The sequence below is a fragment of the Panulirus ornatus genome, chromosome 2, assembly GCF_036320965.1.
Source record: "Panulirus ornatus isolate Po-2019 chromosome 2, ASM3632096v1, whole genome shotgun sequence".
NCBI lineage: Eukaryota > Metazoa > Arthropoda > Malacostraca > Decapoda > Palinuridae > Panulirus > Panulirus ornatus.
The window spans coordinates 75,063,184-75,090,971 of NC_092225.1; the positions used below are offsets into that span (position 1 = coordinate 75,063,184).

Consider the following 27,788-nt stretch of genomic DNA (forward strand, 5'->3'; position numbering starts at 1 on the left):
GAGCTGGAACCGGATGCGCTACGAGATCCTCTTTTTTTTTATAGAAATTTCTGTCGCAATTATGAAACTGAATATGTGGCCGATCTCCTTCTCAAAGGTTTAACCCCCATGACTACACCACCGGGTCAATGTGGATGACAAACAGTAAAAGAACGACTGACTCAATACGAATAATGATTCCGCAGGAAACACGCTGCAGCAACCCATGTGTGAGAGGGAAATGGGCGATGACAATGTTCCTATCCCGTCACCAGAGATCAGCCTCAGGAGGACTGCAGTAAAGACACGGTGTTCGCGAGAATATATCACCGTCACTCTCACGTTCACAGATAAATGTAATGTTCAGCAAACTATTTACAGTTACATTTGGCCAAAACTAGATTGTGGTCCTGAAGTTTGGTTACGTCACCAGGAAGAACAAAGAACTAATAGAGAAGGTCCAGAGGAAGACAACAACCAAGAGCCGAGTGAGCTGCGTCAAAGGGAGAAGTTGGAGGCCATACATTTGTCCATCATGGATGAAGGAAGAGTAAGTTGTGATTTGATAAAAACCTGCAAGTTTCTAAACGGGCCTGAAGACGTCAACAAAGATCAGATCTTTCAATTAGGCACAGACAGAACAACCAGAGATCACACGGTGATAACACTAAGCAGATACCTTATCAGTAACGATATAGAGATACATTACAGTATGACACGAGTGGAGGAGAATAAAAAAAATTATAAAACTGTAATTACTAATAATAAACAAAAGATTGAACAGTTGTACAATAACTGATGTTCAAGAGATCAGTTCCTACGAGTGGAGAGCCTCCCCTCAACACACGGTACCGATGGGTAATGACAGGTAGGGTTATATCAAGGTGAATTCCTGTCTCAGTGTCCAGGTTGCTGTGATCTGTCGTCCGTGTGTCACACACACACACACACACACACACACACGGGCACAGTCACCAAGCCTGACCTAACCGTGTATCACATAACAACATTACCAGACAATACGTCACAGGGGAGGTAGTTCTCGGAACCCTACCCTTACCCCCAGCATGAGCATCCGGGTCTGAGGTCGAGGGCGGGTGGCGTGAGGAAGGTTGGTTAGTGTCACGTCCAGGAGGTCCTGGGCTGGCGGGGGTCACCGTCCTCATCCCCTCCCTCCTCACACAGCCTCCAAGCCCGTCACTGCTACACTCCAGGCTTTACCTTGTCATATTCCCGGGCGTCAGAATCGATGATGCACTGCAGATTCTGAGTCTAAAATAACCCTCTCTCTCTCTCTCTCTCTCTCTCTCTCTCTCTCTCTCTCTCTCTCTCTCTCTCTCTCTCTCTCTCCGATGGCTATTCCTTCTTCCTGAGTCTCGCATGTGTTTGCATTTCCATATTCTCTCGTTCAAGTGAGAGGTCTGAGTTCGTATGGTGAGTGAGCTCTAAGTTTTACCAGGTGCGCCACCTCGTGTCTGCCTCGTACAGAGGGAGCGTCTACACTATTCTGTAGTCGACATATTACACATCTTTTTCATCTTCCCTGTGTACGTGTGTGGCGCCTGGCTGGTGAGTTTATGTGGCTGGTCTGACACTGGACACATTCCTCTGGTGTTTCTACCACCTACGAGTGATCCCCAAACTATCTCAGACAGCTCATGGTTCACCTCTTCCCACATACTGATAACAATGAATCTTCTGTGTTCACCATCATCATAGACGGCTCAGCAACCATATCTGCCTGTACTTCTATGGGGCTGCCATCAGCGAACAGTTTATATGCGACGTCGCACATTAGATCCATGTTACTCGGGATAGGTAGGTCCAGCACACTATCTTATCTTCTGGTTGGTTCTTGCGTTGTATATGCTGACTTCAAGAACACCTGCCACATAGCCTCACTAGCCCGGTAATGTTCCCGGTCACTCTGCTGTTTCTCAGACATTACCACCTTACGTCTGAGAGGGTCACGTTCGCGAGAGAGATGTCTGGGAGTCGATAACCATATGGTTGTGCAGACAGGCGTCTGTATTTGATTCTCTATTACTTATTGATTCTACAAATTCTTGTGGTTATCCATCTAGCGACTCGCAGGTGAGTGTGGTAACCAGGTTGTGGATTACCATCTTACTAACACATCATCACTGGAGGTATTCAAGAAAGCTCAGATGTCATACCAGAGAATCGTTAACATATGACCCAATTCCTCCACAGGTTCATCCTCTACTGTCACAGCCGTACAAGTTGTAACGTGGGATTCGAACCTCGATGTTCAGGTAATCGTTTCTGTGGGCTTGCGTCAGACCTGTACTTATTGTATCTAACACACTCAGTAAACCAATTATGAAATAGATTTTGATTGTTTTGCAACCAGAGACCACGTTGTGTGTGTGTGTGTGTGTGTGTGTGTGTGTGTGTGTGTGTGTGTGTGTGGCTATATGTGAAGGTCAACTATGTTTCTTAGTTCCCAGTTGTATACAGGGCGGGGAAGACGCTCTCCTCCCAGGCTTTGTTGTTCTGCTATGTTGGGTCTGTTTTGGTGGATGACCAGCTGTTCTTGTTGCACGGAGGGTATCATACCATCAATCATTCTGTACATGGTAACCAGGGTCATTCTGTACATGGTAACCAGGGTCATTCTGTACATGGTAACCAGGGTCATTCTGTACATGGTAACCAGGGTCATTCTGTACAGGGTAGCCAGGGTCATTCTGTACAGGGTAGCCAGGGTCATTCTGTACATGGTAACCAGGGTCATTCTGTACATGGTAACCAGGGTCATTCTGTACAGGGTAGCCAGGGTCATTCTGTACAGGGTAGCCAGGGTCATTCTGTACAGGGTAGCCAGGGTCATTCCGTCTTCACACAGTTCCTGGGCACAGCAATTCTACGCAACTATCACACACATTGTTGCACAGATACACACATGGAAGAGTAGTAGAGGATAACAGAAGGATGTGTGAGGAACCGAATCTACAGGTTAAAAGGCGTTCTGACAAAGGAAGACACCAATGAAATGAAACTGGAAGAAGGTCTTAGAACGTACTGAAATGTCGAGAAAAGACATAAACAGAATACTAAAGCTTTGGCCCTGTCCCATACAATCCTCATGCTCCTGAAGAAATTCCACCACATGCGGTGAAGATGTGCACAGATTCACTTGATAAACCACTGGAAATACAGTTCAAGATGTCGCTGGAGAAACGTGAAGTGCAGGGCAGTGGAAAAGGAGCAAACTTCATACCTGTTTACAAGGAAGGAAATAAGGAAGAAGCGGTGTACTATAGACCAACCTCCCCGACAGGTGTGGTCTGTAAGGTCGTGGAAAAGAAAATCTGAAAGCATATGGATGACTTCCTACAGAGGAGAAATTACCTAAGAGAGAGACAACACGGTTCCAGGGAAAGTAGGTCATGTTCAACGAATCTCTTGGAAGGAAGTGAGCTCTGACTGAGACATAAGAGATGGGTGGGTGGACTGTTTGTTATCTGGACTGCCAGAAAGCATTGGACACTGTACAACATAGGAGGATGTATAAAAAGTGGGATCAACAGTCACGAGTGTGGAGGGTACTCCTTTAATGGAAAGATTATGAGAGTGGAGGGAAACGCCGGACGCATGTTAAATGAGCCTTTTCGAAATGCTTCGAAATGTGTGGAGGACATCAGCGGACTGCCGCAGGGTTTTGTTCTAGGACCGTTTTTCTTCTTGATCTATATGTTCATCAGGGACGATGCAAAACCCTACGATGGGACACAAACAAGACTCCAAAGATGGTTTGACACATGGCTCATGAACTTCAACCCGATTAAGTGTAATAATGATGGGACACAGTGAGAGGCCTCAATATGAGCACTATCTCAAAGGAAATAATCTGCAGGAATCTGTCTATGAGAGGGAGGCGACGCTGCCACTACGCTGTCGCTAGAGTCCCGCATTAGATGAATTGTAAAGTGATGGCCAATACCACAGCAACACTCATGGATGAGGAAATATTGAGCAAGCTGTTCATATCCTGCAATCGACCAAAACTAGAATATGCTCCTCAGGTTTGGTCACCGCACTTAAGGAAGCACAAAGAGCTAACAGGAAGGTCCAGAAGAGGGAAACAAAGACTGTACCAGTGTTAAGTAAACTGAATTACTAGGATATGCAAAAGGCCTTACATCTGCCCATCATAGAAGAAAGGAAAGTGAGGGGTGACTTGATCACAACCTTGGAGTTTTTAACCAAACGAGATTAATGACGTAAACACTGAACAGCTTTCCGAAAGGTGAAGGGACAGAGCAGCTAGAGGAGAGATCATGAAATTAAACAAGAAACTTATTAGAGAAAGATTTAAAGAGGACAAGATCAATGTAGACAGCATACAGATGTGTGACACGTTACAACATAACAATAGAGAGACATTTTCCATCACAGTGAAATGTGTAAAGTAGCAAGATCAGTAGATAATGAGATGCTGTAATTGACAGACTAAGGCTAGACTACTGGTACTAGTGAAGCTCTGGCCCATCTTGAGATGATGATCATATGAAATGTAAAGTTTGTGGCCAGATGTGTGGACACAAACTAGAACGCTATGTCTTGCAAGGTGGAAAAAACAGTGTACAACTCCCTCTTCGTACAGTACAAGAGATGAAGCCCCACGAGTGTACAACTCCCTCCCCGTACAGTGCCATACGGGGTCGACCACCACACACCGGGGGGCTGTGCCACACGGGGTCGACCACCACACACCGGGTCGACCACCACACAACGGGGGCTGCGCCACACGGGGTCGACCACCACACACCGGGGGGCTGTGCCACACGGGGTCGACCACCACACAACGGGGGCTGCGCCACACGGGGTCGACCACCACACACCGGGGGCTGTGCCACACGGGGTCGACCACCACACAACGGGGGCTGTGCCACACGGGGTCGACCACCACACAACGGGGGCTGCGCCACACGGGGTCGACCACCACACAACGGGGGCTGTGCCACACGGGGTCGACCACCACACACGGGGTCGACCACCACACAACGGGGGCTGTGCCACACGAGGGTTACAACAAGCGAGACCACCCGGGTTATTGTTGCCTCAGGCAGGAGGGGGCCAGGAGCAGCAGGTCTGCAACAAGCACACCGACACTACACCTCGCACCACCACAACAGGCCCGGGGGGGTACTGCACCCCCCCCCCCCCCCAGCGGACAGCGTAACACTATCCTCCCCCTGCCGCTCCGGCGCGTTCCAACCCTTTGAAGCCCACACTCCGGCACCAGGATGTATGTGTGTGTGTGTGTGTGTGTGTGTGTGCCCACCACCGCCGCTGCAGCCCCGCGGTAATTCCCGGTATCTGGTAGGCCGGCGGCGACGACCCGGTACTCACCGTCCAACTGGGTGTTCAGATACACGCCGCACGTAACATCATTCCTGATCTGTATTCCTAATGGTCTCTATTCCCATTCCCATTCCTCCTGGGTACCCTCATCTGCCGCAGTGCGATGAAATGTCTCCTCATAAATGAGTGGTTTAGGATTAAGTGGTAATCTATCTACAGACTGGGTTGTCTATCACCCTCCTCACACTGCTGCCTCTCATTATTATTTTCCTTCAGCATCTTCCAATAGAAGGAGCAAACCCTGATATCCTCGCTTGACTCCTTCCTTTGTTCCTCACTCTGGAAAGAAAGACAAGAGGGAAGGATTTCCAGGCACCCCGCCCAAGCCCCTCTTATTCGTTTCTACGACACGTAACGAATACGTGGCAAGTATTCTTTCTCCCTTATCCCTCTGGATATATATGTATATGTATATATATATATATATATATATATATATATATATATATATATATATATATATATATATATATCATCATACTATACTATTCGCCATTTCCCGCATTAGCGAGGTAGCGTTGAGAACAGAGGACTGGGCCATTGAGGGAATATCCTCACCTGGGCCCCTTCTCTGTTCCCTCTTTTGGAAAATTAAAAAAAAAAAAAAGTGAGAGGGGAGGATTTCCAGCCCCCCGCTCCCTCCCCTTTTAGTCGCCTTCTACGACACGCAGGGAATACGTGAGCCATAACCTTGCTCTTATTCACATTTACTCTTAACTTTCTTCTTTCACACACTTTACCAAACTCAGTCACCAGCTTCTGCAGTTTCTCACATGAATCAGCCATATATATATATATATTGCATAGACTTGAAAGCTGGATCATGTCTTGGAAATACATGACAGGTACCGCCAGGAAACGCCAACAGAGAAAATGAGAAGAGAAATCTAATTGGATATAAACAAGATGTCTCCTACCTGTTGATTATCATATTTCCAATTACATTAATTATCCTAGAGGCTAATCTCTAATCTACAGACTTAACAGGTTTAAGTGAACAGGTTATCTAATATAACCTAACTCTGTAGTAAAATACAATCAGTCATTAATTATAATTAAGAACTGAAGGTAACAACTCATCTTGCGTTTAATCAAATTATCCAAGACAACATCATCATTATAATCTCCTTGAAAAAATTATACTCAGTCAAGATAAAGAAATAAATGTGGGTTTAGAAAACACATCAAAATGCAACACAGACACACGGGATGGGCTCAGTCCACAGTGTTATGTAGGAGTGACGTAGTGAACACACACACACACACACACACACACACACACACACACACACACATCATACAGGGCCAATGTGTCTGCAACAATACTATAGTAAAATAACGTAATTGTTCTTGCCACGGTGTAGTGGCTGAGAGATACACAAAGACATATAACAAGCAAAGAGTAATACGTCTACTGGGAGACATTAATAACATAATACCTGACAGGTTCAGACTGTGTTGTTATATATTCATATTGAGCGTCTGTATGTCAACTGTTCTCCTGTCATAATAACAAGCCAGTACGAACAGTATTGTTTTGCCCGAGGAGAAATCATCACTTCAAAGCAATGATTATAATCATATCTGTTGTCAAATGATCATACCAGATGTCATGTTGATATTTGTTTAGTGTATGACCGCCGTGAAAGAGAAGAGGGTTAGAATGACCAGAAGTTCACACAGGAATTATTATGTTATCTCAACTGCCACAGACCATTCATAACCGTGGATTTATATATACAAGTTCTGTATTCAGAGACCGTAATGATTTTTCGCCTGTATTTCCCTCCAGTCATCTGTTGGTAATGCTGAAGGGCCGCATGGTAGTGGACTCCTCCGTAAGATCACACCCGATTGCCAGGATTCTCCTGGTGGAGGAGAGCGGCACCGCCTCCGTCGTGCAACGTGGGACAGATGCAGGAGGTACGAGCCGAGCGCTCGCACCCCAGCTCGACGCTCGCCCTACCCACGAGACAACACCAGACAACTTCCAGTTATAAAAATAAATACTAATTCACGTCTGCTGGTGTGAGGTTGATTACAGATAACCTAACCATCTTATAAATATCAGATGGAAACTAAAACGAAGTTCAGGAATAATACGAAGGTTTTACCACAACTAGAATCTATCTCGTGAGAAATATTGATTATATATATATATATATATATATATATATATATATATATATATATATATATATATATATATATTGTAGCAGAGATGACTGTATAGGAATAAATATTTTCCTTCATACTAGTTATATATAATCATCAATAATGTTATCTCGTCAAAAGCCACCAAACTTCGTAGCTACTACTTATATTCATTTCAACCCGCTGTGTTTACGCTATATCTTCACAATCAGTTTCTCAACATAGTCTAAACCATTCCTTTAAACCATGTTTCCCGCCATGATCTAAACCATTCTTTTAAACCCTAGGATTCTCAAACTATGTAACAAAACTTGTCTAAAGGAAACAAAGCTAGCGCGCCCGTCTCAAACCTTCACTTGCTCCACCAAAACAACACTGAATCTTCCTCTCCAGTCCTGTTACTCACTATATATAGACGAACACTAAATCACCCATCGCATACCACTCCAGTTTCATCTGCGCCCTGATGAGGTCATCAATCATCTTGCAGCAGTAATTAGCCTTCTCGCTCCACCTTCACCAGGTCATTACTGCCACATCTTCCCTACAAGATGTCAGCACAGCGGGTGACACAGAGCAGGCCAGGGAAACCCGCACGATAATTAGTTCTTAATCTACACAAGTTAGTTCTCATTTTACACGCGCTAATGACCACTTTACAGTAATTAGCGTTCTGTGAACATTCGTTACTCCTGCTCACAGTAATGATTATATATATATATATATATATATATATATATATATATATATATATATATATATATATATATATATATATATATATATATATATTTTCTTTTTCTTTCAAACTATTTGCCATTTCCCGCATTAGCGAGGTAGCGTTAAGAACAGAGGACTGGGCCTTTGAGGGAATACCCTCACCTGGCCCAATTCTCTGTTCCTTCTTTTGGAAAATTAAAAAAAAACGAGAGGGGAGGATTTCCAGCCCCCCGCTCCCTCCCCTTTTAGTCGCCTTCTACGACACGCAGGGAATACGTGGGAAGTATTCTTTCTCCCCTATCCCCAGGGAATATATATATATATATATATATATATATATATATATATATATATATATATATATATATATATATATATATTTCCATACTATTCACCATTTCCCGCGATAGCGAGGTAGCGTTAAGAACAGAGGACTGGGCCTTTGAGGGAATATCCTCACCTGGCACCCTTCTCTGTTCCTTCTTTTGGAAATATATATATATATATATATATATATATATATATATATATATATATATATATATATATATATTCCTGAGTCCAAGGGGGAAATGCAACACGATAACTTCCCGTGGACTCATTTGAATATATTGATCACGCGCAAAATTGTGACCCTTTCCAATATATATATATATATATATACATATATATATATATATATATATATATATATATATATATATATATATATATATATATATATACACTGATTTAAGCTGTGTCAGGTAGCGTCAGGAAGACAAGAACCATGGTATTTTTGTCCCTCTATATTTCCCTTGACCACCACGGTACGGCCCTTGAGCATGAAGTCCTGGCCTCTCTGACCTGTCCCTTGAAGGTGGTCATACTGGCGTATTCACAGGTCACGACCCTACAACAGACTAGTTATCCAGGTGACCTTTACACCAGGTTGTAGACCGGATGGTGAACGTTACACGAAATTCCATTGACCTCACAAGACTAGGGTCGTCTCCTTGGCCATATTCACCGTCCACACCAACTAGTGGTCCGCCGCACTTAACGTGTTCTCACCTTTCCTACGAATTCGTGAAATCCTTCCTCTTCCCGACCTGCGTTCTTATCCTACCGCATCCTAGCCGAATGTATCCTACATCCTGTCTTGGTAGGAGTGATCGTGGTGGGCAGCCCGGCCAGGACTGGTGTCCAGCGTATCACTTCTACCCACACAGGTGTATATCTCAGCCTTCCTCTCCAGGTTATCTTCCTCTTCAGTTTTCTGCTGCCTTCACACACCTACCCTCTAACACATCTCTCAGCGGACATCATCCTCGCAATTTATCTCCTCTCCAGTTCCTTCACCTTCGCGTGTTCAACCACAGTTAATTCCTTCCCTTCCTTCCCTCTTCCACTGGACGTAAGACTTCGGCCTTTTCATAGTCGACGAGACACGTCCTCATTGTTCTCCTCTCCAGTTCCATGGTTCAAAGCTTTCTCATACTTTCTTATCTATTGCTTTCAAGATCTAAGCTTCTGCAACATGCAGAACTACACTCTACGTCAAACTCCTGGGTAAATGGTGCCTATGACCCAATACAAACAGTGTGAACGAGGATGAGTATTGCTGTGGTAACACTACATATCCATGAACCGTTCCTGTACAATATACTGAGCTAAAGGAAGGATCTCCCTTCCCTTGTGGTGTCATATTGTTATGATTAATAACTCCTGCGAACTTTCCAGTCTTCTCACGGCACTGAGATTTCTCGTCCAGTTCCGAGTTCATGTTGTAATCCTCTTTGAATCCAAACCAGCTCTTGCAACGCTCTCAGGAAGGAGTATCCTGCAGGAACCTGTTCCGTCATTCAATCATTATCTGCTTAAAGACGACGATAACACGGGCCTACGGACCCAAATCCCATGGATACCCTCACATGCCGGACATAAGCATCATGACTATGTAGGTATGTAGATAATGTGGCTTACGATTCCTGTTTGCTCTCAGGCCCCTACACCACACCACCACACCACACTTGGTCTACACATTTCCAAGAAACCTCTTCAGAGATTTTGAAAGACCAGCAAGCTATACTATGACCGCTTTAGGCTACAGAAACAGCACATCAACATTGGAAGGCACCGGACCCACACGAGACAATGTGATACTGTAACTGACAGAATACATGTACAGGTGCATGTAACACGTTGCATGAATCAATGATCCTGAACAAGCCAAGTGCCAGCTGTGTTCAGCACCCGGTGAACACAAACTATGGCATTATATTAGCGAATGATCCACAGTCAGTGACTTCACATCTCAAGGCTTACTATTTCAACAGCTTCGTGATTACTGATTGTAACATCCTTGAAGGCATTCTGACAATATATCCAAAAATTCGTCATGCTCTGTGCTATAGAAACGACTGATACACTTATAGCCAGTGCAAGCATCTACTGTAGCCGGATGTCGTGTGTGTGTAGCATACCTTGTCTTTCTTTGTATTATTGTGAACCACAAGCCCAGGGCAATCTGTAACTGCACGTCCCATATGTACTGTATCTTTGACCTTTTGATATTGTTAACGACTGTACACTAAATTATGACCTGTTTCAAACGCACATACTCAGTGTATACGTAATTTGTTGATAGTCTGTATGACTTGATACATTTTTCCTACACAAATATTGTTGCTCATGTTAGCGTTGATATCACTGACTGTACTGTATGCATCAAGTCTTCCATGTAACCTAGACCTCCCTCCTCCTCCTCCTGGTGGCGGGTTGAGGAACCCTCTGGGTCTCTGAGCATACTTGGGTCCCCGTGTCACCTGCCTGTGTCAAAGCACTGGACCCACTGCACGTCTTACGCTTGCCCACGCCCACCCTTGCCCACGTACCCTTTACTCAGGTTATCATTGAAATGCTATATTTACGAATATCTAAGCAAATTAAAATATTAAGACTTAAAAACTTACACCGCCTTGAAAATGATCCGTGATCAGTACAAAATAAATATCATCAAACATGGCCATGAATGTATGATCAAGAGTTAATATATTTTCGTTCTGTTTAAAGATATTGCATAAATGGTCACCTCTGCCCATATACGCGGGACTGAGGGTCTGCAGATAATAATCTGTTCTATTATATATTCTAATTCTCTCTCTCTCTCTCTCTCTCTCTCTCTCTCTCTCTCTCTCTCTCTCTCTCTCTCTCTCTCTCTCTCTCTCTCTCGTGGAACCTGACCATTATATTGCCGTCGGTCATATGAGTAATTACCTCGCGTCACCTGGAGTGTGTCGTGAGGTGGTACACCATCTCATGTATGATGACAACAATGAGGAAGGTTCAGCTTACTCCAGTCAGGTTTCCTCAACACACATGACAACAATTTCAACCGATCCTTTGTAACGTCTGGAAATAATTCACTTACCTGAACGGATCCAATCCTTTCAGACTCTATATATATATATATATATATATATATATATATATATATATATACATATATATATATATATATATATATATATATATATATATATATATATATATATATATAGTGTGGGGGCGTATATGGTGTTAGGATACATGAACAAGAACGTATTTAAGACTACTCGACTGGTGGTTTGACCACGACGTTGTCGGCCTTAACGACTCTTACGTAAAGCCGACCTAACCTAACCTAACCTAACCCACTAATATATACATTTTTCAATTCTTACTGCATATATATATATATATATATATATATATATATATATATATATATATATATATAGATAGATAGATAGATAGATAGATAGATAGATATAGATAGTTATAAATATAATACATTATATCATATATAATATATAAGGTTTTATAGAAGAGATTGTACAATACTCACCAAACTGAGATATATACAGGGATGACGAACATCGTATATAATGATCATATTAAGTTCACCACACGTACATCTCCTCTTGTCATAACACTTTCATCTTCACACTATATACCTCAAGTCATGAAAGGGGTTTACAACATGCAATATACACAGTCAGAGATTCACTATTGGGAAAATGAAAATTTCAAAGGGTAAACAAGAGCTAAGTACAATGATGATGATGATAATGATAATAATAATAATAATAATAGTAATAATAATAATAATAATAATAATAATAATAATAATGATAGTAATAATAATAATGAAATAATAATAATGATAATGGAGTGGCGGAGTAACATGCATTAAAGAAATGGAATTGTAATGGCTGATGACGCGTATACAGGAAACCATTCATTAGAAAGTGCAGGCAAGTTGGAGGAGGGAAGGACCATAAATCTATGCACATACTCACCGCGAAATTGTTGTCACATTGCACCTGGGCCAAGTCGGGCACGTTGTAGATCTTGAGCTCCTGCAGCGCCCCCTGGAGGAGAGTCAACCAGAGGTAAGTTAGAAGCAGACGCAGGAGGCGGCGGGACGCCCTCACCAACACCATGGTCACACACCACACACCACACTCACACAAACGCTGACCGCCCGCCCCGTACACCAGTCTCGTGGCTAGTAACGTTAATTCTCAAGTCTTGCTTCCTCTCTCCCTCCTCTTCCTCACTCCATTGTATTAAGACGTTCAATATAAAATATTTGTGACGATTCTATGGCTGTGTTCTTGGTGCGGTGATGACAGATAGGCTGCTCCTATGACATCACTGTTTTCATCAACATACTTTAAAAGTCTGTGACCAAAATGACTGGTTACTCGTTACATCCTCGTGAGATATGGTAATTCGTGTTGTTTACCGGGCGGTGATTACTGATGTATCCAGTGAGGAGAGGTGAACTACCTAACGGCAGTACTTTATATGTATTCATAAATGTTACAGTAACTGTCTCAGATGATAAGGAGGTTGCTAAAGTCTGTAGTAAAGGCCACTATGTATGGTAGTCTGGTGAGGTAGGCGAGTCATCAGGATCAAGGCACGGTCAGTAAGGCACGAGGAGTGGCGCGGGAGGACAAGCTAGTCTACCAGGCGGAGCGAGATGACGGTACAACCGTTCCCACCTGACGCCACACGCCAACTGAGGCTGTAAGGATGAACTCACTCCATCCCGGGCCAGAAGGAACACCTCCTCCAGTTACCTAGTCATGTTTCTCGCTGGTGTTTCCTTTCATATGAGTTAGTTTCCGGGTAAAAGCAAGAGCGTTATGTGATCCTCTAGAAGAAAGAACACGTGAGATGGGCTGCATTAGTCACCTGCTAATACTTCATTTCATTGTATAGGAATGTGCTGAACCTCCGACCTACAGAAATTTTCATTCTGATTTTCATAATTATCATCGTCTTTCTTCGTCTGCTTCTGGCGCTACCTCGCCAACGCGGGAAGCGGCGATCAAGGCATATGAAAGTAGAACATTACTAGCGTCCTTGGACATGTTGATACCAGAGGTAATGAAACAGCACACGTTGAAGCAGCAATGTCTGTTACTCTGTATATAAGAGTCACGTCTCCATGATTTTATGATTATGATAAATGTTTGATGTCCCTGGGCCTGTACAAGCTGGATGGGACCTGGGACACCCACAAGAATAAACAAACTACAGAAGATAAAGTGACATGTTGAAGTATGGCGTTCCTCCTTCAACAGGAATCGCCATTTTGAGACCATGATTCGTCGACTGACGATTGGTCATACTGTGTTGACCTCTGGTCACATGATGGAGAGGAAGACCTGACCCGGTATGAGACGTCTACTATGTGCTACCGGAGTGGCAGACATTTCGGGATCACCAAGTCAAATATGAAATATATAATGACAATGGAAGAAATAAAGAAGGTGAAGATGATTTATGACAACAATGTTAATGTAATGATCGTTTCAAAGGAAAACAACATACACAATGCTATATGCTCAGTTTTAAGTTTCTACATCTTTTTTCACGCTAGAAAGCGTTGCATAACCACAAGACCAGACAGCCTGACAGTTTCCACAAAGTCCACAACACACAGAGGAGACGAGAACGTAGACACATTCTTAAACACGACACCTGAATTTTAAACATAAAACAGATTAGATTACTGTCTGTTTATCATATATTCTACGAAAAAATTTACAAAGGAATACAAACGAATTCATACAATATAACACTGGGTCCTTTCGAGGCTATTTGTGATAAAGGACGATATGAGAACCTCACAGATTAGCGTGCCAAGAGTTAGAGAGGCAGACAGATGACTCATGGAAAAACCCTGCAAAATGTTCTTTTGACTAAAGAGGCGCAAATAATGTTACGTGCAGCCAAATATTTGTCATGTCTATTTGTGAACGTGTACATAGGACTGCTTTGAACAACTCTAAAAAGGTAGATAATTTCAAGAGTTGAAAAATCATATAAAAAAAATAGGTACTTCATTCGAGGTAGAATATCGACCTACGAGTCTGTACTCTTTACTGAGTGAAATCAGACGAATCCAGCCTTAATGAAGAGCTTCTTCGATCAGGATCATCGTAACCTTTGATGATTCTGAATACCTGTATCAGATCATCTCTAAGCCTTCTCATTTCCAAGATAAATTGATTTAAATCATTTAGTCGCCTCATATAGGATTTGTTCCACAGTTCAGGAATCTCTCCATTGTCTTCTTTCAAGCAGGGTGATCAAAATTGTGCGCAATATTCAACATGGTGCCGCACCAATGAGTTACAGAAAGTGGGGATGATTTCCCTAAACTTAAACTACGAATGCATCACTAATGTTCGCCCTCTCTACTGTTTCTGTGTACTGTTTACTTGGCTCTAGGTCACCAGAGATCATCATGCCCAAGACTTCTTCCTCGGTTACCTCGAGTGAAAAGAATTCACACCGTAGCTTGCCTCACTGTTTATACGACCCTTAAGTAAAACACTGTGATTGATTTGCCACCAGCGAACTTAGCCTCTCAGTTTCCCCATATCAGCTTCAAGCTTCACACGTTCTGTATCGTTCGTCTATTCATCTTCCAGCCTAGTATCATCTGAGAAATTCGAAACGTTACAATGCAGCCCATCATCAGTATCATTAACACATACGAGAAAGAGATCCGGTCCCAAGACAGATCCTTGTGGCACACCACTTGCTACGTCTAACCGTTCTAAGGCTTGACCGATAATCACAACTCTGTTTACAGCCAGCGTCAACCAAATTCTTAATCATCGAAGTTGAACCCCATCTATAACCTGTGACAACCTTTCCTACCAACCTTCACACACACACACACACACACACACACACACAGACAAGAGAGCATTCTTTACGATAAAGGGAACTTGCGTTCCAGAATATTACATTTGCTAGGACATACATGTAACAAAAATACTGACTTAGTTGTTAAAGTTCCAAAAGATCTGAGTGTGTCAGCTTATGATGCCAGCAGTTACGACAGTTATTATTAGTCTAGACTTGCGATGACCTCGACCACCACAGCCTAGACTGGTGATGACCTCGGCAACCAGAGAGATGTAACCCCTCCCCCCCTCCTCCTCCCTTCCTAAACCCTCCAGCTCCAGAACATTCTACCTGACGACCTCAAGGATGAGATAAATCCAAGAATATCTCTTGTATTAACGTGTAAACCTCCTTATACGTGCTCCTGTATCGTCTGTCTCTCTTGTGATATGTACCATCCAAATATCTCTGTCCATAGTGTCACTGTCTCCTGTGCACACTACCGTATTGTGCTGATTAATATCGTACACAGACGGTTATAGGATCAATCATACGGATATTACCCTGACCCACTGTTTTCAATCTGGCATAAAACAACTTTCTAAATTAATGTAATGCGTGTGTGTGTGTGTGTGTGTGTGTGTGTGTGTGTGTGTGTGTGTGTGTGCGCGCGCGCGTGTGTTGGAGGCTCTATTCACGGAAACAAGTCCACATCAAGGCCGGGTCTTAATTGAAATGTAAACAAGTTAAAGAATGGGAAAGCAAAGAGACAAAAAGAGGCATTTACGAATTCGGAGAGTCAGAAAAAATATTTTAAAAAGTGCCAGGTCATAGTTCTCGGTTAAGAATGAGACGGTAGAGAGTTACAGAGCTTTGAGATGAAGTAACATATATCAAAACGGCCCACCCTTGAGTTACCATATATATATATATATATATATATATATATATATATATATATATATATATATATATATATATATATAACCTTGATTGCCGTTTCCCGCATTAACGAGACAGCACCATGAACAGACGATGAAAGGCTGCATGCACTCACATCCAATCCCTATGTGTAATGAATCAAAACCACAGCTTCTTATCCACCCTACATCTGCCAACCTATCATCTAACACATCCAATAGTGATCTAAAATACTCCATCTCTTCATTGCTACCTGTTTTCATTTCCCTTTTGCCCCCTTCACCGTTGTTCTCACTTGTTCTCATATTTGTCGCACATTATTAAGCTCCTAAAACATCTTATTTTCCCTAAAGTTTTCTGATACGCGCTCACCCTAAATCTCATTTGCCCTCTTCTCCAACCACTGCACCTTCCTCTTGACCTTCTGCCGCTTTCCTCTTGTACATCTCCCAATCATTTGCACTCCTTCCCTGTAAGTACCGCCCAAACGCCGCTCTATTCTCTTTCACTAGCAACTTTACTACTTCATCCCACCATTCACCACCCTTTCTAATCTACGAACACCTTATTTCCTGCTTGAAAATATTCACATCAAGGCCTTCTTTCGCTGTGTTTCATCCTCATTATATAATCGGGATGAAGGTCAACCAACTACCAGACCAACTCTGAAGTTTGTCGAGGTTCCATTATAAGTAAATACAATCCTTTTCACTCATCACTTTCCTCGCGACCTTGGCAACATCCGCAAACATATTCAGGCAGGAGTCCAACCCCAGAGGAGCAATGGTCCCAGAACAGCACCCTGCGGCACGCCACTGGTGACTCCCAACTTATCTCGAGGATGCTCCTCTGCCATGAGTCCTTTGTTCCCCTCCACTAAGATACCATCTTCTACCCAAGTGTGCGAGAATGTGTGTAGCTATGTGAGTTGTCTGAGGCATATAAAGTAATATTACCAGCAAGATTGTGTTCTCTGCTTTTTCTTTCTGCATCAAGACTCCAGACATGGAAGGAGGCTGTCACCAAGGCTAAGATATGAATGGGACTTAGATAAAGCAAATGAAATGAAAAATGGGACACAAGAAGAATCGAACCATCTTGATTGACACACAAGGCCACAAACTTTGTACGTATGTTTTTTTCTATCTTATTGATTAGCTAAGACCAAGACAAGAACAAAATCCTCGAAGTCTCCAGCAACGACTAATTATGGTCTTCACTCTACAGCGGGTAAACAACAGTTACAGGTCCTGTGTGGTCAGTAAAACAAACTGACACAAACAAGTAAACTAAGTTTTTTCACTTAGAGGAATGAATTCAAAGTTTCAATTTTTCTGCAATGAAACCCAAGACGTTACTCTAAAACCCAAGGCTGAGGCTGTAAAACCCAAGGGGAGAGGCTGCAGAACCACAAGGGAGAGGCCGGAGAACACGAAGGGGAGAGACTGCAGAACTCAAAGGGCAAGAACACAGAAACCCATGGAAGAGCCTGTAGAACCCCAAGGGGAGCCAGCAGAACCTGACCTAACCTAGCCTGAGCCAGGTACCCATTTCATCGACAAACCCCGAAGGGTGGATGAATAATTGGGTTGACTGTGGACCGACTACCGCATCCAGGACTCGAACCTATGTGCTCGACCCTGGGCTGCCCGTGAATGCGTCACGGTCAGGAACGCTAACCGGTACACCACGGGAGGTCCGTAAATATATAATATTTCCTTCACAACTTGTGAAATCTGTTTGTAGTTTGAAAGCTTGAGGACTGGCAGACGAGCTTCCACGCCTCTCTCTCTCTCTCTCTCTCTCTCTCTCTCTCTCTCTCTCTCTCTCTCTCTCTCTCTCTCTCTCTCTCTCCTGGGTGGCACCATCCCTGAGTTACCTCAAGCTAACGCCCAAAACTTATTTTCGTATATTGTGTGTCGACCCAACCCATCGTAAACCTGACTTGTCCTCCCAGTGTTGATAATGTATGACGTGGTCTGTACATCCTTAACGACGCTAACTGCTGTTTATTAGACACTTTCCCTCAAGTCTTGATCTTCCAGTGGATAAAGACTACAAATTTGTAAGTGCAGCATATACAAATCTATCGTCTATACATTGTAACAATATGATACTTCCAGCTTGGGTAACGTGCAGCCAGCATGGATGTGGGACAATGTATTTCCTGCCAGTAGTTCTGCAGGTAGAATGTTTCCCTCACTATGTGGCCGTGGAGAGCAGAGGAGGGCCGACTGACCGGAGTCTTAGTGACACACGGGCAATGGCTCGATGCTAACCTGGGAATCTTGTATGATGTTTTAGTTGATAGTTTGAGAACAATCTGGGCAACACCATTATGTAAATGTGGGTTAGTTCCACATTTCCAGATGGTATAGAATTTCCCAACTCTTCTGGAGGTAAACACTTTGCTTAAAAGTTCCCCCTCTCCAGTCTCCGAAGATGCAGTATACAATCGTTACTTGAAAACTTGCTTATAAACATGTGATACGCATTGTAACAGGCTCACCAGAACCACCCCCCCCCCCTCTCCCCCAAAATAATAATGAATAAATAGATGAATAATAAAATGAATAAAAAATAAAAGAATAAATAAAGAATACAAAAAACATGGGAAAATATCTTAAAAAGCAAAGGCATAAAAATACCCATAGGGAAATCTAAGATTGTGGTGGTATGGAGAAGCCCTGCTCACTGTGGCCTGGTCTTCGGCGATCACCAACTGTAGTTGTCGTGGCAGTAAACTTTCATAAAGATCACAACCCAATGTCGGCTGAGGACTAGATCTGTTATCTAGGCTTCAGCAGACGTCACCTGTACCTACTTACGAGGGAGAGGACCGTCCCCTCGGAAGATAAAGATAACAACAGACACATCAGTCCTCATACCTGCCGTGATCTATATGGACGAGAATCATGACCTGCAACATCCAAAACATGAAGGGTCATCCTCAAGCAGCAGGGATGAAGATTTTGAGGCTGACGGACGGTGTGGTATGACCAGACAGACCTTCAGAGGACTGAAGAAATACGAACAGAACTTGAAACTTTGTTATCACTTGCTGCGAGAGGCCAGTTCAGATGGTTATGGGCATGAGAGGAAGATGGAGGAAAAAAAGATACACCAAATATAGGTTTGATGAGCGGTACCAACAGAGGAACGGCCATGGACGTGTCCAGAAGAAGAGCGAAGGATAACGGTTGACGATGTCAACATGAGAAGGGGGTTCAACCACGGCAGGAGTGACCAGTGAGGCAGTCTACCGGGCCTGGGGTGGCGGCGTGAGACCTGACGGGTGACATACAGTGTGACCATCACCTCACCACCGATGGCAAGTGACAAGATTAGAAAACGGAGGAACATACGTACACAAGGGAGCGTCCATGACGACTGTAATAACAAGTATCGTAAGTCATGTTACAACATTCTTCTACAACCTTAAACACCGGCACAACCACTGCCCCCTAACCCCAACACTCACCACACCTAAGAATGAAAACGATGAATGACAATCCAGCTATCCAGGACGTATACATTCACTAGGAATAAATTCTTCTTCAATATGTGCAAGTATGAGTTCACCTTCCTTCGCCGGGATCTTACTCACTGCCCGGACACGACGAGCCGCATACGTCAACACTGTTCGAGTCGTTCGTCATACGATCAAAAAAGGTCGAAATTGATTTAGGCTTTATTGGCCACACTGCTGGCGTGGCGAGGCGCCCCGCTGCCAGACACCGCCATACAGTTTCTTCTATGGCACTGAAGCGTTCGTCTTCACGGATCCTAGTATGGTGTACGCTCACCTCAGAGCAAGAATATGGTGTCTTCACCATCTGCCTCATTTCCCAACACGTCAACTGTTTGGTCGATGCCTGGACACAAGTAACTTTCCTCGCCTGTACTCATCACTCCAAAAAGCCAGACATGGGATGAGTGAAGAGAGCCGGAGTTAACATGGTATACATGGAGGAGGCAAAAGGGAATGGGAGAGACTGGAAGGTTGTTTTGATAACTGTTTCTTTCCTTACACGTCGAAACTTTGGAACTCTCTACCTTCTCCCATCCTTTCCAGTAACTACGACCTGACATTTTAAATGACAGATTTTTCACTTCCGTGAATGAAGTCTCTAACATAAGAAAAAGAAAGACAATCATTTCAATATTATCATTATTATTATACGTAAAATTCCCCAACAATGGTTCAGGCTGGAGTTACCTTGAGGCTTGATTCTGTTTACTGGACTACAAATCAAGCATTTCTGGCGCAGCCAAAGATGGCGTTTAGGAATTAGCAGTGGACCAGGGGCGCATAAATCCTGCAGGTGGGTGGGTGGGCCAGCCTGCTCTCACCCCACCAAACACGGCCAGAGTGGGCATGGCCAGGGTGGGTACCAGCAGAGTGGACACGGGCATGGCGGACACGCACACCCTGGACAAGGACATAGTGGACACGGTCAAGGTGGACACGAAATCTAGTTCCACCCGTACGTTACTGCAGGTAGATGACGTCACGTGATCATCCCGCAAAGTAAACCAATATATCCAACAAGTAACAGTCATAACCTCGCTAATATATACGTCCGCGAGGACGAAAGAGTCCAGAGGCTGGCTGCCAAGAGAGAGAGAGAGAGGAAAACAGAGAACTTAACAAGCTAGACCAAACTGACAATTCTGAAGCCTTGTTTACTACAGCCACCGACATAAAAAAAAATAATAATATTAAATCTTAAATGTGTTGAACAAGTCACTAGGCAAATAAGATCAACAATATGTCCACAAGATGAGTCTAGTGCGAGTCACACCCACACAACTGGCGGCAAGATGTGGGATAGCATTATATGTCCGTCTTCGATGAGTATCACTTAGTGTCATGTCGTATTTTAGGTTTCTACATTGATCTAAACTGTTGGCAATATGAACACTGTACTTCACACGTGTCTCTAGTTTCCTGGTATACATTACACAACCGTTCCGTAATCATTATATTATGATTTTTATTTCATAATATCATCTTCATGTTCGATTCTACACGTCACGTGCTGCACTTCATCTGCTGTCTGGGGCGTCTGTCTCAACTCCCGGAGGAAAACTCGACGGGGTTTACGCTTCCCAGCTGAGAGATATGTGAGTGCGAGGCTTGCAGCGAGGTGTGGTGGAGAGGAAGTCATGCCTCCTCCTACTCAATCAGGCTACTACTGGGAGCAAGGTACGTGGTGACGCGCCAAGAGGAAGTCATCTGTGGACACTCATGATAACATACACAAGAACTTTTGAAGTGTGCGGAGCGGCTGGACAGTACGACATAGTGGTTATGGTGCCTTCCGCTCACAGAAGTAGTACCTCCACGCAAACACACACACACACACACACACGAAAATATGAATAGATAAACAAATATTCAATAACCTCAAATGAATAAAGAGACTGAATAAGTATGTAAACATTAGCAAGTAACCATAAATACACTTACCAAAAATGAGAACCCAAAATTTCAGTACAATTTTTATCGTGCGTTTCATGTTATGCATAAAACATGACACACTTGTATAGTGAGAGCGTGTGTGAGATTATAATTACCCTGAACACCTGAAGGTGGTATAAATATTTCCCGGTTGGTTGATGAAGCTGGACAATGACGGCCTTAACGACCCTGGCAGTGGAATGACCAAACGCTCAACCAGCCAACCAACCAATTCACCAACCAACCAACCAACTAACCCACCAACCAGCAAACTAACCAACCCATCCACCCACCACCCACCAACCAACTCACGAACCAACCCATCATTATATCCTGGTTTTCGTCCAGGCCGTGTGACAACCACACACAAGAAAAGGTGCGAATACCAGGGGACAGCGGCAGGAGGGAGGGTCGTGACGTGTAACGACCGTAGACACACACACGACTCACCAGCCAGAAGCGACGTCATCTCCAGCAGTAACCATGAACAAGGTAAACACACGAGGGGCAGCATCAGGCAGGTCGCCACGGGTCACTTACCACTGCCCTCCTGGTATGGTGGGGATCATGACCTACCTGTTGCCTGGTATCCAAGCGGTCCTTACAGAATCTTTAACTAACACCTCTTCATACATGCTTCATAATCCAGATGATAATGACCACCGGAAACAATAAGAAAATATGATTACGTATTTTTTTAATTCTGTTTACGAGTTGGAGAAACGTTTTATCATCATCTTCCTCGACCACTGGTGGCAAACCTCACTGCTTCAGTGGACTTCGCTTTGTCTATAGGATTTAGATTAGCAATCAGGTAGATCCCTACGTTCACCAAATTTCTAAGGGATAGAAATCCTCCCCTCCTTTATTGTTCGCCTAGCAGTAGAGGGGGGAAGGGGATCGTACCCCCTGTATGTCCCACGCGGCCAGGGACGGGGTTACTGCACTCAAAACCAATCTTTTCGCCACCACGACCACCACCACAGCATCACCGTGTCCTGGGGGATATAATTCGACGTGTCGGCTACGTGTTGTGCTGCTTCGTACACCACAAGGTCACCGACTCCCATCAACTGCTAACTATCACACGTCGTCATCATGGGTCATTCTCAAACGACACGTGACCTCATGACGCACACACACGTGGAGGTCACCATGACCCCATAACATTCCTCCAAACATCTGTACCTTGACAATCACACTCAGCAGTCATGACTCCGTCAGCACAGTCGAATTAACCAAAGGACCAACAACAAAAAAAAAAAATGTCAATCGTTTTCGTTCAGTTCGTGCAGGTACATTTACCATTTAAGGAAGAGTAATGTCTGTTGGTAACGCTGGTTTTGAGGTTGAGGTGGAGGCGTGGATCCGTGTGTGTAGCTGAGAGGCAGCACAGACGCCCCCTCTCCTGTGGGCGCCGCAGCAGCAGGCCCCGCCCACCGCCCGCCCTCAAGCTGACTCGTGTTTACTTAAAGTCTTGCCCGCAGCGCTATTACTGGTGCGCCTGACATACCACGCCCACACACTTTATAAGTGTGTGTGTGTGTGTGTGTGTGTGTGTGTGTGTGTGTGTGTGTAACAATCTCTTCACATAAACACACGTCATTTTGCCTTTATCCAGAAGTCGTCTGCTGTTCAGTCCGATTCCAGTTCGTTAGTACAAAACGTAAGGCATCATCCCAGGATACGCCATCCCAGCAAAGTTCTTTCTATGCAAGTTTAGGTTGGGTTAGGTTAGGTCAGGTCAGGTTGGTTAGGCTAGGTTAGGTTAGGTCAGGTCAAGTTGGTTAGATCTAGTTAGGTTAGGTTAGGTCAGGTCAAGTTGGTTAGATATAGTTAGGTTAGGCTAGGTTAGGTGAGGTCAAGTTGGATAGATCTAGTTAGGTTAGAGCATAAGCCACCTAATCTAAGCTGACCTAACCTAACCTGACCTGACTTCACCTGACCTCACCGAACCTAACCTTGCCTTGCCCAGGTAATCGTTGGAGAGGTTGGGGAAGATTTTTCAGGTGGTGCACCGTGAGCAGGTCGTCCAGTCGTCGCTGTCATCAGCTGTGGAGGCTGGTGTTGCAGGGGTCACAGCCTCGGGTGGAGGGGAGGATGGCACCTGCCTGCCTGCCTCAGGTTGCGCGGCCCGCCCGGCTCGTCACGCACCGTCCACATCGTCATAATCACCAGCAGTTAAGTGTCTGTCATCACCAATGTCGTTAATCCTCTCGTGGGCCATTAAACTATTCCCGCGCCTCAGTGTGGTCTGGTCATCCCAGGGTGGAGGCTGCAGCCAGCCCACCCGCGCCTATGATGTCGCCGGTCGACCCCTTATCTGGAGCCTCCTGACCGGGGGCCTGTCTCCCTCCCTCACTGCTAGTGACATACGACTCATCAACACGTCACTTGCTGCTTGGCGATGACTCTTACTGACGGACGGCCCCAACGAGAAGCCAGGCGACCATCCCGTCGTATCCTAACGTGTGTGTGTGTGTGTGTGTGTGTGTGTGTGCCCCCACCACTAGGTAGACCAGGCAATACTCAGCAAGCTGCTGCCTCACATGATTACTGTGTGGCTGTCGGCAACCCAAGTGTGGGCAGTTGCGATAACTGTTTCTTTTCTCACACCTCGAAGCTCTGGAACTCTCTACCTTCTCATGTCTTTCCCAGTAAGTATGACCTGGCACATTTTAAAAGACAGGCCTTTAACTTCGTCCAAAATTCCTAAATACTTTCCCTTGTCTCTTCTTTATATCTTCTATAATCCTCTCTCTATTTCATTTAATGCCTGGCCTTGATGAGAGCTTTTCTCCGTGGCTGGAGCCTTCAATGTAAAACATACTTCACGCGGCGTGTACAGGTGTATTCGTGGGAGAGGTGTGGTGTGTGGGCACACAAGGACACACTTCCCACCACCGCTTCATCCCTGACCCTCGCCCATGAGTGCCCAGGTCTGCCCATCCTCAAAACACCGCACAAATCTCACCTGATGTTAGTGTATAACGACTGTAGTCACCGTTCCTCCTGAACTGTTAAACAATTCAACCTGCAACGTTCACTTGACACTCGCCTGGTTCGATGACCACACCCGGATGCTCTCCCTCCCTCCACTATTTTAGGTCACTTTCCTTCCACCACTCCACCACCCACACCCACTCCACCATGATTCCTGACACCGGAGCACACTCGCCTCCCTCCCACGCTGGGTCATGCCCATCCCTCCTCTTTCCTCCTGACCTGCAATACATTAAGTAGGCTTCCACCCCAACCCCTCCCGCTAACCACCCACGCGCCACAGACTATTCAAGCCTGGGAGGCAGCGTCGCTTCACATGACGATGAACCTCACGCGAGACCACGTCAACGTTTGACTGGAACATCCAGCATATCGAGATGTAAATCAAGAGGTAATCATGTCTGAGGAAAATTAGACTCTCATCTACTGGAACCATACACTATGGCAGGAGGATGAAAACCTCCGGGCAGCCAGGGTTCCTGGGGCCTCCCACTCAGGTATTTGCGCAGGAGGCAACACAAGTTGGTCAACATGGAATATCTAAAACATCCTTTACGATCTCCGGACGAACAAATGGCACCAGGAGGTAACTTATGTGACCCGATGTCCCGGACACTCTCAGAGGACCTGGGTCGAGACAGATTAGGGCCTTCCACCCATATTGGGTGTGTGGGCCGCCCCACCGCCGCCCACACGGCCCAGTGATCAATTAGAAGATGGGAGGTCAAGTAAATAAAGCATGTCGACGGAGGGGAGCAAAAGTGTTGTCCAGCAGTTTAGATAAGCTGTATTATAGCCGCCTCGACCCCCTCCCGCGAGACGAGACTATGGTACAGCAAATTGATGAAGTTGTGAGGAACGTGTTTAAGCAGCGAACCTCCGAGGTAAGACGCCAGGCCTTGTACTTGTGGCGGGAGCAACGCCACCTGTCAACGTGCACCAGCAGGTTGTCTCATCCAAAACTGCACGTGAGATATAGTTACGGATGGCTCCTGTCTGTGTTTGTCCCGTTCCTGTGACACGGTCTCACGTGTGCAGTGACGGGGTCCTAAGTATTCACTGAGTGTCATGTGCGGTCAGTGTCCAGTGAAGTGTATGTTGGAGTAGGAGCGATAAAACCATGATTGCCGGGGGAAGGAGGGGAGGAGAATAAGATATAATGTAGGACTCCACCCCAGCCTAAATAGCCTCCGTTATGCGTTCAGCACAGTATGAGACATCCGGGCGAGCGAGGTAGTATCCGTCCCACGAAAAATCAGGAAAGAAGCCGCGGGGGAATGATCGGGTGATCTCTCCAGACGTGTTGTCAGAGTTTGAGTATAGAGGAGGGTAGAGGGGAGGGAGGTACAGGGAGTGATCGTCCCTAATGAGAAGTGGCAGAAACAAGGCTGCAGTCGTGGGATCCTCAAGGAGGAGGAACAGCGTAGCATCGTAGTGGGAGGATTCAGAAGTTAGAGAGGTGGATCGCGCTGGAAAACGAATGTTGGTAAGTGTTTGATAATCATCTGTTCCAGATCATTATACCTTCCTCTGTGGCTGGGCTGTAAATACCCACGTAATTCTATTTTCTACCTGGTCACTACAGCAAAGGTGTGTACACGACTGTCTGTCTGTTCGATTATTTTCTGTTGACTGCACTTGTGGCGTACATACACAGCCATTAACCCAGTGACAGCGGTGGCTCTACATATTACGATACTTTTCGAAGGAAATTTTTTTTCTATGCCATAAGGAAGAGCTATCATTTTCTCCTGAAATATACAATATATGAGATTATTTTTCGTATTACCCCCCATAGAAGATACGAAATAGTTTTATAATCAACTATCTTTCTGAAGATTCGTACGTGAGCTAAATGATATACGTCAGAGTGTTTCTGAAATATAAATCCATCGATGACATGTTACAGAATTTTCGTACCTTGTGTGTGGTGTAAACTGTATAAATACCTTCAGTCACTACCATGTCCGTTAAATCACTATCAACAAACTCTGAGAAACAGTTCACCTCAGAATTCTCGATGACAGAACAAGCAGCTGTTACATTCAATAATCTCCATCAATAATAAACTGTGTTCGAGTGAAGTTGGCAACATCCGCCCATGTCCACGTGACCATGCACTGCTACACCCCCCCCCCCCCCTCAACACACACACACACACACACACTGGAACCTGCCTCATCTTCACCCTCACCCTCTCCCTTCATCCACATCGTGAAAACGACGTCCACTTGTCTCACCATCAATCTCTTCTAAACTGTGCAAGTCACACGTATCTATTTAGTCCGAGTGATGTGATAAATTTGTGTTGTCTTACATACCGCTTGTGCGAGGTTAAACTATCACGCCAAACACCTCGACATTGTGAGGGCAATTGGCCACTCGAGCAGGGGGGGAAAGAAATGAATTTATGAATGGAAACACTCACTGAGATGCCAGCAAGACAATTAATCATTAACAAACGGTCATGCGCGGACTCTTCAAAAACGAGATCCTACATACGGGTGTCAACTCCCGAGGGCGAAGCATCCCATATATGGGATATCAGCAGTCAATGGGCTACTGATTTTGGTGAAATCCTCAGGACTGTTTCCAGACGACATAGCGTCAAATCTTCCATAACTTTGGTCAGTATTTGAGATGTTTAGTGAGCTTGTACGAGATGTTTGCCCTCACGTTATATCATAATTTCTGAATCCGTCGCACTCATATATACGATAATGGATTCTCAAATTATAAGAATTATTATTAATCATATTTGTCTGTGACGTATTTACAAAAATACGGCAGATCTCTCTACATGTGCCTGAAAATACTCCTGGCATTCCTTGGTTCCTTTCCTCAAGCATACTACCTATGCCTGGCAGCTGAGCAGCATAAGTTAGAGAGGCACATAGCACATGTACACTTATATGTCCTAAATGTACACTGACACTAACACACATGCAGTGGCACTGTCCTGAGTGTACGGTGTCCTACG

The 27,788-nt window shown here is 44.6% G+C and overlaps 1 protein-coding gene across 1 annotated transcript in view; it reads right to left on the reverse strand.

Annotated features, from left to right (window-relative positions):
- LOC139757279 (uncharacterized) overlaps positions 1-27,788 on the reverse strand; it is a 791,816-nt gene that overhangs the window by 596,509 nt on the left and 167,519 nt on the right. Inside the window, exon 6 of the mRNA XM_071677629.1 lies at positions 12,567-12,638. Coding sequence (XP_071533730.1) covers positions 12,567-12,638 — 72 coding nt within the window. The remainder of the gene's footprint in view (positions 1-12,566; positions 12,639-27,788) is intronic.